The 13,406-nt window shown below is 49.4% G+C and overlaps 2 protein-coding genes across 2 annotated transcripts; both read right to left on the reverse strand.

Moving 5' to 3' along the window:
• Window positions 1-542: 542 nt before the first annotated feature.
• Window positions 543-1,256, reverse strand: MYCGRDRAFT_45759 (uncharacterized protein; the record flags this gene model as incomplete). Its single annotated transcript, XM_003850248.1, has 1 exon — window positions 543-1,256. A coding segment is annotated over one exon (714 nt), but the record flags the coding sequence as incomplete, so codon positions are not given.
• Window positions 1,257-3,077: 1,821 nt separating this feature from the next.
• Window positions 3,078-4,913, reverse strand: MYCGRDRAFT_46366 (tRNA adenine-N(1)--methyltransferase non-catalytic subunit; the record flags this gene model as incomplete). Its single annotated transcript, XM_003850247.1, has 2 exons — window positions 3,078-4,728; window positions 4,819-4,913. The coding sequence occupies 2 exons, from the start codon at window positions 4,911-4,913 to the stop codon at window positions 3,078-3,080; spliced, it is 1,746 nt and encodes a 581-aa protein (XP_003850295.1).
• Window positions 4,914-13,406: the final 8,493 nt, after the last annotated feature.

Consider the following 13,406-nt stretch of genomic DNA (forward strand, 5'->3'; position numbering starts at 1 on the left):
AACGTCATGGTTTTGCGTTGAGGGTCCCAGGCTTCCGAGGGGTGGACTTGTAGAATTTCGAGGTGGGCGATGGTGTTGTGGATGGAGATGACTTGGGTCCAGATGCTGCCGGGGGCTTCGCTGGAGGATTTGGGCTTTTCGCGGACGATGAGGAGGTCCATCCATTCGGCGGAAGGGAGGTATTTGCGGTCGAGGTTGCGAAGGGTGGAGAGTTTTGATGTGGAGTTGGGTGCGGCGGAGATTTCGCAGACTGTGGAGGTGAGTTCGCGTGTTGGCACGATGCGGCCGTGGGGTTGTTTGCGGAGAAGGATGGCGATTTGTGTGAGGGAGTTGGCGTCGTAGCGGCAGTTGAGGATGGCGGTTAGGAGGTGTGGATGTTCGGGAGTTTGAACGGCTGGGAGGGAGATTCGGAGGCCTTTGTTTGAGAGCTGGAAGGATTCGTCGATGCCGGGACTGTCCCATGAGAGGATGTTGTGTGCGTAGCGGAAGCCGTAGGGCGATGGAGACATGAGTGTTGTCAGGTGGGACTTCTCCCAGCCTTGCCAGACGAGGATCGAGTGGTCTGTTGAGATCTTGATGATCTCCTCTTGCAGGCGAGTAAAGGCTTTGCGGCCTTCTCCGTACAGCATCGGCATGTTGACGTCGAAGATGCCCATCAGTGAGTAGGCACGGTCTTCCTCGCGCGATGTGGCACGGTCTGCCGCCCAAGCCATCCGAGCGGCGACGCTGACAGACATGAGATTCTCGCGGTCTCGCAGGACATTGGCGTCGATGCGTGTGATCTCGGCCAGTTCTCTCACCATGCTGATTTTGCTGCCGAGGAAGTTCCATGCTCCGTCGTAGAATAGGACGTGACCGGGTGCGATCAGCTCCTGTAGCGTCCAGCCTCTTGTGAACCACTTCGATTCTCGCAATGGCACATCTGGCACATCCGGTAGATATGCATAGCACACCTTTGCCTGATAATACCAACGATACATGCTATTGATCGCTTCGGAAAGCTCCGCACTGCTAGTCTTGTCGACGCAACAAGTGTCGATCCAGCAGTAATCCAGCTTGTCCTCCAGCGCACGGCGACAAGCATTGACGACCTTGGCCCATCCGGCTTTGTGATCGTAGGTGCCATGTTCGATATCCTGAAAGGTGACTTCTTGATCTTTGCTCAGCCAGACGTGGGAGAAGATGGCGTAGCGGCCGTATTTGTCCTGCTCGTTGAAGAATTCGAGCTGCTTGGTGGTGGCGTTGAGGAGCCACATCGCGGTGGTGTGTTGCCCGGCGATAGCATTGTATGTCTCTGAGGGATCATTGACGTTTCACAGTGTCTTCTCCTCTGTTCTGCAAGGGCGAGTCATCCTGCATTGGAGGATCGGAGCTCCACCGACTGCGTCTCGGCAACGCATTGAGCACTTCGATTGGCCCAATTCGGGCCTGTGGCGTCTATGCAGCTACAGCGTGCATGAACGTGTGTTCGCGGCACTGCGAAGGAGGTCCGACAGTCGACTTTGTACGAAAGTGTATCAGACTGAGGTGATCGCAAACGGATAAATACTTTCCTTAGTTTCCTACATTTGCTTAGCGACGAGACTATGAGATCGCAAGGTTCAGGCGGCATGTGCTCCTTCCGAAACTGGTAACTTACCAGGCCTTGTTTCTAACCTCGCGTTAGTGATCAGTTCACGTCGAAGCAGTTCAGTCGACGCTTCAAAGTACCTTACTGGCTTCGTAGCTGAAAGCAACTTTGACGCTTTCCATATTTGTCATGTCATCAATCCACTCCTGCCCCTTTCTTGCTCTGGGGCGATCGCGCCGATGAGGCAAGAGTAGACGCTCGTTCGAGCTGAAGCAACGTGCCTGCTTCACAAGTGACGACGAACGCTCACTTACTTCCAGGCAAGAGCCATTGCTGTGCGGCAGTCTTCATCCTTCCACTTCAGCTCGTCAACTCATCAACACTTCTCTCACTCTTTCCCAGCATGTCTGATCCGAACATAGCCACCATGCGAATTTCAAGAGTACAGCAGTCAGAGTGATGCGCCAAAAGACTCCGCCGATTCAAGTCTTACTTGCCCGCCACGTGCAGCGACTCAAAGCCGATTCAGATCAACGACCTCCAGCCGCCACTGAAAGCACACGACCACCACCTGTTGCAGATCCGCGCACTCCGCCTCTCATACTTCCATTGGCCTCAAGCCTCCACGCATCTCAAAATACCGGGGACAGCATAGTCACAATGCCGCGTTCAGTATCGCCACCACCGAAGCGGCGAAGGTACGACACGGTTGCATGAATCCACATCTGCCAAACTGACATGTCAGACTCGACTTCAACACCTACGCCACTCTCCAGATAGGTCCCGAAAAGAAGCCCGTTGCTGTCTTCCGCGATGTTCTAGACAGGCATTGCGCATACTTCCGCATAAAATCCGAGGACAAAGACCGAGCCCACTGCGAGCTTTCCTCACTCGACTGTGACGCTTTCGCCATCTTCCTCCAATGGATTTACACCGCTGAGCTCGTGCTCATGGAAGAGGATGAGGAGCGGCAAGACCTACACGGTATCCGGAAATGGACGCTACTCGCCAAGTTGTACACGATCGGCACTGTGCTCTACGCTCCAGTTCTCAAGAACAAGATCGTGGACATGTTCTTGCAAGGCTTCCGCGGCGGTCCGAAGTTTTCAATGAGTGACACAAAGCTTATTGATATCATCTACGAGTTCTCGCCGGAGGGATCGCAGCTAAGGCACATTTTGACAGATCATTACATGATCAAGCTGGGCGGAGGGTATTGGCTGAAGCATAATCGGGATATTCTGCCGCGAGAATTCTTAGCGGATTTGGCCGTGGGATGGTCGGTCATGGGAATGGATCCACGAAAGCTGCTAGACCCAGCGAAAGCGAGGCAATGTGTGTACCATGACCATGATGAGGGTGTGCCGGATTGCAAGTAAGAGCGGAAGCCGTCCATGGCAAGGAGGATCGAGCTCTGAGACTGCAGGGAGAAAGCTGCATTCGAAGCCATGTGTGATAGTGGGGAGTGCGTAAAGCGGGAAATTGAACGTAGCCAACATGTTCATGCTCACGCTGTCACAGCAGGCAAATTGACCATCTCCACATCGCTTCCACCAGTAGTCGGAGTTGACTCCTCCACCGTGATCTTCCTCTTCTTCGCAAAGTGCTTCCCTCTTGCCTCCACGCCTCCCTCCAGCGGAATGACCTTCCTCGCAGTGAACACATATCCCTCCGCTCCACCACGACTCGTCATAAGCGGATGCGTCCGACCTGGAAGTACCTGCCACTCTCTCACTCGACTCGTCTGCACCGACGCACCCAATAGCAGTCTCGGGTCAACTGGGAAGTCATCCTCACTCGGTGTCTCTCCTTCGATGAGATGTGCAATATACGCCGCGCGACGCTCTTTCGAGTACAAGTCTGCGGCGACAAGAAGCGGTTCGATGGTCGGGCTGTAAATGACCACATGACCACCTCCTCTAATCAGAGGCACAGTGTGCTTCAAAATAGTCGTAGGCTCCATATGCGATGCGATGACCAGACTTTCAAATCCACCAGCCCTCGTCTCGTCGACGATCGCCTTGCAGCGCTCCCATCGCCGGCGCTTCTTAAAGTAACTTCCTCGCTTGCCGCTTTTCCAACTCGCCAACTCTTCTTCGCTCGCTCGTTCGGGTTCGGTGTATGTCGGGTCTTGCTCGGGGTGGAGAAGCTGTAGCCAAGAGAGAGGTTTGAGATGGGTGTGAAGAGGGTGCTCGTTTTCTTCTGTCGGGACAGTGGGACTGCTCGTGTCGTAGCCGAAGTGCTTGAGGATGGAGACGTTGGGCTGCACCGCTGCGTGGAGTACTGTGATTGTGTTGGAGGTTGCTGGGATAGGGAAGTCGCGGTGGACTGGTCTGGCTATCTTCGCGGTGCCGTTCGTCTTCTCGCCATTCGTATCTATTTCTGTGTCGGTGGGTTCTGTTGTCTCTTCCTGCATCGGCGCGGCTGGTTCTGCGTCGTCCTGCAATCGTGGGTACAAGAGATTCATCCTCTCTGCGATACCTGCAACTACGAGTCCACCTGTATCATCCACCACCAAGTACCTTCCGTTCGCCTGGCCTGTTCCCGCATCGATCTGATCCATGCCACTGAAATGCGCATTGCTCCAAGCATTGACCAGTCCAAGTCCTTCCATCCTGATCTCCATTATCCTCGCCGGCTCCTTGACCATGATGTAATCAATCAGAGTGCCCAAATCCATCGGTAGCACAGTAAACCGCTTCAAGTACTTCTTGTTCTTCCTCGCCAGATATTTCGCTTTCGAGTACTCCGTCTTCTCGTCAAGTCCTGCATGGTTCGCCAAAATCTTCTCGATGACCTCCTTTCCTCCGGCCGACTTCTTCAGCTCTTCAATCTCCTCGTGTGTCAGCCCTTGTCGCGTTGCATCGTCGATCGTAAGTCGATTGTTCTTCATCAGCACTTGATTGACCGTCGCGAGATCGTAGCCCTCTGGTAATGATCCATTCACTTTTACCTCCGTTGTCCCAGGCTCTGCTCTTGACTCCGCCGGCGTTGCATCGTCCAGTCCAGCTTCAGCATTGAGCTCTGCCGGCGACACGATCCTCAATCTCTGCCATGACTCTCCTTCTCTCTTCTCGAGCAATTCGTAGGTGTAGTGATACGGGCGGCCAAGGAGGAGATTTGCGGGAAACGAACCGAGCTTGCCGACGTCAATGATCCTGCGCCATTCTCAGTATCGTTGTGGCTATGCAGGAATCATCGCATATGTCTTCGGCAGTGCTCGTGCATGGGAAGAAAGAGGTACCTACGTGTTCAGCTTGATCTCGACGAGTTTGAAGATCTCCGTGGGGAGGCGGAGGAAGATGTACGTGTTCGGCCGAACGGTAGAATGTAGAGAAGACATGGCCGCTACAAACGTCGGTGTTGTGCAATGCTTGTCTCGTCTTCACGCATCAAGTATTGGTGGTGAGCTCGAAACTTTTCGCAATGAGCTCGATGCGGTCATTGAGTATACTACAGCACGATGAGACTTTTGTGACTGAAAACAGAACAGACGAAACACGTGACATATATGGGGCGATCCCTCCCCTCCCATCCATTTCCAGATTTCCCGTCCTGCCCTGCCCGTCCTCTTCACGGAAAGGGCGGCCCATCGTGCTTTATTGCGTCGTCACTTCCAGCATGGCCTCGTGCATGCTTGACGATCGACATTATTCAGCATGACAAGAAGATATCCGACATCGTTACCCCTTGCACCCTGCACACTGCCCCCCGATGCTATCAAACCAAAGCGACCTCGGAAGTCTATAGACGAGAGCACCGGAGTGGATACGGACTCACGGAGTACCTCTCGCGTCCTGCTCATGCCACATCGCTAGGCTGGCCTGACTTTCGATGCGGCAGTGCCAGGTCCTTGTCAACACAAACTCGACCAAGTTTCCGGCCTGGTTTCATGCAACGTCGGAAATTGGCTCAAGCTCGCTTTTCACAGACTGTCTCCTGTATATACCGGAATTGGAGCTGGATGCCGGAGAACAGGTCGTCGCCTGGTCCGGGCAGGTACCGACATTTCATTGAGATGATCTTCGTTCGGCAGCATCGCGAGGGCCAGAAACCATGCCATGCTTTGGCGACACCCTCTGGACGTATAGCGTGGAGCCCTCCCCTACATGGGACATCGGAACGGGTGTTTCTGGTTACCATTTGAGGAACAAGGCCAAGATTCCATTCTTTCCGTTGGTCTCCTTCCTTGCGAACAGGCCATCAAGGCCCATGATTACAGATCAAATGCAACGTTGGCCATTGTTCCGATGAGTAACACGCCATGACCCCAAGCTATGACCTCTGAGCACATCGATCGGGCCACCGCCTTGACAGTGCTAGGGAGCGCCTTGCGAGGCGGAGTGGCAGAGTCCGCTTTCTGGTAACCAGGTCAGTGAATTGCCAAGTTTGGGTCATTGTGTCGTCCGATACAGGACTAGGGAGCGTTTTGCGAGGCGGAGTGGCGGAGTCCGCTTCCTGATAACCAGGTCAGTGTATTGCCAAGTTTAGGCCATTGTGTCGTCCAATGCGCGCAGACTGCAGAGGGTTCGTGCGACGTCGGGCTCGTCTCGTAACTGGTAAAAGGTATATAATCGCAGCTGCCCACCGCAGAGGCTTCGTTCAGTTTTCCTCCATCACAAACGTTCCCCTTCCCTCCATCAGAAACACCAGACTACCTATTCCCACTCTTCCAAATTGCAGCAACAGAAGACAAGACAGACACGTTAGTGCCGAACAACGTCAACGCCAACACACATCATGAAGCTTGCCGCTCTTATCACCGCCGCTATCTTCGGCCTGATGGCTCCTATGGTCGCGGTACGCTTCCACCCTTCCACTTCTGACCTCTTCGTTGCCCTACCTAACGCAGACTGTGTGGCAGAACGCGCAAGTTTGCTGGCAGCATGGCGAGGACGGCAACCAATACTGCCGCGACCACTTCCCTTGTGATCCTACCCAGCCCGGCGTTGCGCACTGGTACAAGATCCTTGCTCCCCCCAGCGCGGGACTGCGTATGCTAACGTTGACCGCAGCCTCCCTAGTGGCGACTGCGATTGCTTTCAGAAGCGACTGTCGACATATGCAAGGCGAACTGCTCGGCGAACGTATTGGAAGGGACTTGCAGGGCTGTGGAGCGGAGGGAGGCTGTTGCGATGGGTACGTGATCGGAGTCTTGCAGTCGTGGAAGATACTTCGGAGGGCACCGGCAACGTGACTTTTGCAACGTGGTTCTGGCGACGCGCCTCTAATCTGAGTTTATATCCTGTCTATCTGACCTGATAATACAACACTGTCTCTACCGATCTGATCCGATAGCGCTCTGTCATTGTTACTTCCGTGTCATTGTAGCTAGCTAGTCTCGCACGCCGCATAAAAGATCACAAACAAGAACGCGCAATGCCACGATCACCCCCATTTCCTGAACGTCCCCTCAACGCTCGGCGCAGGTCGCCAGCGCCGCCCAGACCTCCACCATCGCCATCACCAACCGGACCTTTCCCTCCCAGATCGGCGCCCTGACCCGCGTCCATCCTCTCGATCAAACCGCTCTTGGAAGAGGTCGTTGAAGTATCGAAATATGGCCATGTCCATGTATCGAGTCGGAAGGCGGACATTGACCGTGGTGGAAGATGAGCTGTCGGAAGAGCCGACACGGCTACGAATAGGCGAAGACATCTCACTGCCGGCGCCGAATCTGATCGTAGATCCAGTGGGAGACTCCGTGATGGGGTAGCCAGTGAGATCACTGTTGCGTCTAGGACGAGTTACGTCTGACTGCATGTCCCAGGTACGGCGAGTTGCGTTTGACTGCATGTTCCAAGGTGGATAAGACCAACCACCAAAGTTGTAGACTGGTTGGATTCCGTTGCCGAGGAAGGGGTTGTACAAACTGGGGTCATCCATGTGTGCACCTAGTCTCAGACGCACAGACTATACTTAGCGGCGCTAATCCCCTTCGGGGGCGCCTTCCTGTATAGTCTAAGAGCGCAACAGCCGAACTAGGTAATAGAGGGTTAGCTGAAATCTGAAAACTTGTATATTAGTCTAAACGCCTGTCTAATACCCGTAAACGATTCGTATAACTTGTAGAATTAATCTAATATAATTTATTTACGCCTAATCGTAATAGCCGTACCTTAGTTGCCTAAAAGGGAATCTCTAGCTGCTCCTAGACCTCTAGACGTATTATATCCTCCCTTTATATAATACTACCTCTACCCGCCTTTGCGCTACTAGTCGTCTATACCTATCCGGCGAAGGTAGCTATTATATAACTTATACTTAGTTATACCGTAGGGTACTCGACTAAGCCTATACGTTTATACGTGCTATTAGGGCTTCCCTCTTCTACTATCTAACCGCTCTATCCTCTACCTCCCGCTAAGCGCGGGTAGCTATACTAGACCCGCGACCTAAAGAGGTTAAAGCGATGTTTATATTAGTACTCGGGGTTAGGTCTCGACGCCTAGTAGCCGCCGGTAGTATAGTAACTAACTAACGTCTAACGCTTAGCTCTCGTCTCTCTCTATGCCTAACTCTACTACCGTCTAGCGCATTTCCGCTATACTCCGGCCTCTACGATACTAAGCTGCCTAGCTAAATAGTATCTACCTTCTTCTAAATGTTCCTAGTATACGTAGGCTTCGGTTCGTAATACGGAATCCTAGGCGCGAGGTATCTACTCGTAGTCTCGCGTACTAGCTACGCTATAGTAGCATAGTAGGATAGCGGGTTTCGGTTACGGACGTCTTCTAGTACGGCGCTACGCCTATCGCCGACGCCTACGCAGCTACCGTATATTCCCCTAGGGCGAGGAGCTACTATCTCGTATACGTTATCGTACTCGTAGTCTAGGAAGGTGCTCGATAGTAGTACCTCTATCTAGCGTCGGACGCGCTAGCGCACTCTTTAGAGAGTTCCTTTACGAGGATTACGCTCGATAGTCTCTTCGTATTACTAGTACATACTAATCTTTAGATGTTAGTAGCTACGAGCGACTAGTTAGGCTCGATACGCACCTAAATAGGTAGTAATTAATAAGTAGATACGGAAGAGGATAATTAGGCTAGACTGGTAGAAGGCGATCGTTATTAATGTCGATACGATATATTTAAACGTTATTAATATCCGAGAGATAAATGCTTCGCCCTATCGCGTCTGTTTTGTCTTCGCGTCGTCGTCTTATTTACCTAGTAAATGTATAGGTCTACGCGGGCGTTGCGCGTACGTAATGTCGGATTGTTTCCTTAATCTATATTAGCTATCGTATAATCTCGCTAGACGATCCGACTAATGTGTAGTTTAGCTGTTAGTCCGCTGGTCGCAAATATCGTAGCTAATGCTCTACCTAACTACCCGTATGCTACGTACCGCTCCGCCTATCGATTATAGCCTAGGGCTCTAGGCGATGCTACTTTAGCTGCTTACTATTTAGCTGCTTGCCGTTTAGCTGCTTGCCGTTTAGCTGCTTACCGTTTAGCTGCTTACTATTTAGCTACTTATCGTTCTACTACTTGTCGTTCTACTACTTGTCGTTCTACTACTAAGTCTACGTTGTTAGAGGCTCTAGGTAATAGTCTTACGTCGGATAACGTGCGCCTATCTAGATGCTCTACTTCTTAAGTAACCTAGCGAAGTTATTAATAAGTTTTGCCGGCCGAGGACTATCTAGCTAGTATTATGTCGGTTCTGCTATTACTATATTACTATACGGGCTATATAGGTAGCCGGGCGCTCTACTACGCCGAGGCGGAAGGCTATATTAGACTCCTTAGTCCGGTTCTTTATATTAGGCCTGTCCCCCTTACTATCGGCTGTTAGGCGAAGGTTAATATGTCTAAGTTGTCGTCGTAGCCTAGCTTAGGTTATATTACGGTATATAATACTTTTAATAAGAAACTAGTAGACATAAGTAGGCTTTTAGGGTTTAATTAAAATCCACTTAACTAAACGCTCGAGCTATCGCCTATAGGGCTATCCTAACGATAGGTAAGCAACTAATAGTAGTACTAAAGGTTCTATATACTTTACTATTAAAAGGGACTCGCGAAATAAATACTAAAGCTAACACCTATAGGGCTATCCTAGAGATAGGTAAGCTATAAAGAATGCTCGTATCGTATCTTACCTAAGTGCTATAAACATACTTATAAAATTAGTTAAATATAGTTAACGCTCGCGCTCGCTACCTCTATAAATTATTTACCTCTACGCCTATCTAACTTCTTTAGCCTACTACTAGGAGGAATCCGGCTACTATAACTCTAGTCCTAGTGCGAAAAGATACTTCGGACGACGTATCTATCTAAGTCGATCGAACCCTCGTTTCGCTTACGTCCCGGGCTTAGGTTAACCTATCTAGGCGAGAAGAACGTACCGGTTAGTTCGCCGCCCTTTAAGACATGTCTTCCGCCGGAAGGGCTATCCTACTAGACGTCGAATCCGAACGGGGTAAATAACTTCTTCCCGCTTTGCTTAGTAGAGTTAGCTATTAGAATATACGGATCGTTATGCCGGGACTTCGTAGGCGTATCCTTAGGCGTCTACTTCTTCGCCGGCCTCTCCTTCCGAGAGGACCTTATTCTAGCCTCCTCGCGGGCAGCCTCCTCCCGCTCCTCCCTAATCTCGTCTGCTAACCGTGCCTTGTCCTCGCGTACTTTATTACTCGTACGGCGAGTTGTCCTACGACCTATAACCTTAGGCGCGTCCGCTATCTCTATATCCGATTATAGAGCGCCTATCGAACGAGTGCTTATACGCCTATTATATATAGGCGTCTTTAGCTAGATAGAAGGCGGCGCTATCGTTACCGGAGGACTATCTAGATCTAGAAGGTCGCGACGGGAGTAGTCTTAGTTAATTACTTTGTTAACCTTTCCCTACGCTTCCTTTAGAGCGGTTTTTAGGTAGTCGGTATACTCTTCCGCGTCGAATCGAGCGTCGTATCTAAACGGGACTATAATGTACCTATGCTTCTTATATTTACCTAAGACGCGTCCGCTACTATAGTACGTTACAACCTCGGGGACATTCTCTATACTTATAAAAAGTAACATGTCGGAGATCTTTATTTAAGCGTCTCCTAAGCTAGGAAGACGCTCCGTCTCTTCGTCCTCCTTACTCTCCTTACGGTCCGGCGTCGCTTCCTTTGTATACTTCGTAGCTAGACTGCACTTGTTGTAATTGCTATAAAGTAGGCAGTTAGTATAGGCACCTAAGAAGAGGAACTCTCTATCCCTAGCCCTCTCCTATATAGGGTGTAGCTAGACGATATAGTCGTTTGCGAATCTATTCGGATCGTTAGCTAGGCCGCACTTTGTGTAAGTCTTAGTAGCCGATATAATAGCACCGCCTATCTAGAAAGTAGCTAGAATAGCTACTAGCTTCGTAGCGGAGGTGCTAGGTACGAAGGTGCGTATCTAATTGCCAAAGCGCCTTAGAATCTCCTTACTAGATACGAGCGCGTATAGACCGGTTCGGGAATCGTCTACTAGTTCTATAATGCTAGAATATATGCGCCCTTAACGCCCTACGCGCTTATTTACGTCCCTAATTACTAAGCCGGATTTCTAACACACTACGCGGTAAAGCCCTTAAACGAACTTAACGATGTTGCCCTTATAGAGCGTAACTTTTGCCTAGCTGTACTATTCCGTCTAAAACTACTCGGCGTATATATTATGTATATCTTAACCCTCCGCCGAGATGCCCTAGTCGGCTAGCTTCTTCTATACGCTAAGTGCTATAGTAAAACTATTTACGTATTAGTAAATCTCTATCTTTGTAGGCGTAGCGAAACTTACGCTTAAATGTAGTCTGCCGACGAGATTCTCCGTCTGTCGAAAGCGTAAGGTAGTTAGCGAGGATAGATAAGTAGTATAACGAGTAGTATAGTAAAGGATAGATAAAGTAATAGTTAATAGAGGGATAGAAAGGCAATCGGATAATATAAGAAGGTTAATAAAGAAGGAAGGAAGTTTAGTAACTAAAGTCGGGTAGAAGTAGGCGTCTTGCTACCTCTACGAGCTATACAATTAACGTCGTCGACGTAGTACGTATACGGGTGCATAACTAATCTACGTCTCGTAAAGGGCGTCTGTACGTAAATTAGTCGTACTAATGCCTAAAAGGGCGGTTAGTAAGTGCCTAAATATAATGTTAAGGGCGTCTAACGTATATATATGCGAGGTAGGTAATAGTATAGCTATTAGTAAGTAAGGTTAGTCGCTATCGAAGTAAACATTACCTACCTCGTCTTCGCTATTAGGATCCTAAAGCGTCCTTATTAGTCTAGGAGTAATGTCTATCGCTACTATACGGCGGAGGTAAGGATCCGTTATTAGGTCCGGTAGTTCTATATTTACTAGGATTAGATCTTAGTCTGCCTATATAATCTAAGAGTCCTTTACAACTACATTCTTATTAAACCTCTCTAGTCGACTACTACCCTTTACGTTAGTTACTAGGTTCTTAACACCTATAGCATACAAGTCTATAGTATAAAAAGGGAGGACTATATTCGTATCTAGATCGACTGCCTTCGTCGGCAGTGTTTCCTAGTAACAAATCGTTGCGACTATATATATCTCCTCGACTAACTTTAGTAAGGTATGCTTAGTATTCGTTACCTCCCCGAACCTAGCCTCGATAACCTCTCGTAGGTAGCTAGTATAGGTCGCTAAAAGCGCGGCTTCTTCTAGTTAGTTCTCGACGTCGAACGTACCGTTGCGCCGGCTAGCTATTAATGTCTTTAGATACCGGTTAAGAAACTTATTCGCCCTATCGATCTCGAACTAACTATCGTCCGCACCGGCTATATTTACTAGTCCGTTAGCTAGCATAGCCCGCTATAGTATCGGATAAGACGTCTCGGTGTCCGTTAACTACTTTATCTATAGCATAATAAATGCGTAATTCTTGTGTAATCTAGCGTAGAAGATTAAGATATATTAGTTAATTACCCGGCGGAGTAGTCCGATATCTGTATACTTTATAGCTCGCGATAGCATCTAATACGTCTCGACGACATAAAGGAATCGGATGTAATTCCTACGCTCTTCGTTGCCGTCGGCTATAGCGGCAGCCTTATTAGTCGCACTAGCCTTCTTCGACTAATGCCTCTTTAATAAATACGAGTTCTTTGCCTTAATAGTGTCTCCCTCTAGGTAGTCCGTATCTAACGAGCGGGCCTTATACGAGAAGGCCTTCTCGTAGACCTTGTCTATTAGACTAGTAAACCCTTAGCGAGTAAGTGCGCGAATATAGGTCGATATCGCTGTCCGACTATATACGACTAGCTTAAGCTCTTCGTACACAAATGCGAGTATTCTAGTATTAAAACTATCTAAGGTTAGATGCTCTAGGTAGCTATAGGGTATATAGAATAAGGGGCATATCTTCCTTTCTATTAGTCCTCGATAGACTATTAATAAAGATTTGGCAGCGTAGCCTTCCTGCCTATTAAAGTTATTCTCGATTACCTAGATAAGGCATATCTTTAGGTAGAATAAACCTAGTAACGGTAGTACCTATTATATCTTGTCGAATGCGTCGTCGTTCTCTCGAGCCTCCTTAAGGCATGTCCGGATATTCTTTACTAACAACTAGTCGCTATATATTAGGAAGATAACATTCGTCCGATCGTATATATAGTATTCTAGCTTCTCTCTTAGCAACCGCGTTCGTAGAATGTATAGTACTGTACCCGGCGACTATCTAAGCGCCCTCGGGGGTCCGCTAGGTATACTATAACTACGTAGGGCCGACGAATCGCGTCTGCTATATAGAAAACTACTACTCGTTGCTGCGGATAGCTATTAGGAAGTCGTAGGGGTGCTCTAGGCGGACGTAGAAG

Source organism: Zymoseptoria tritici, chromosome 8, assembly GCF_000219625.1.
Source record: "Zymoseptoria tritici IPO323 chromosome 8, whole genome shotgun sequence".
In the NCBI taxonomy this organism is placed as follows: domain Eukaryota; kingdom Fungi; phylum Ascomycota; class Dothideomycetes; order Mycosphaerellales; family Mycosphaerellaceae; genus Zymoseptoria; species Zymoseptoria tritici.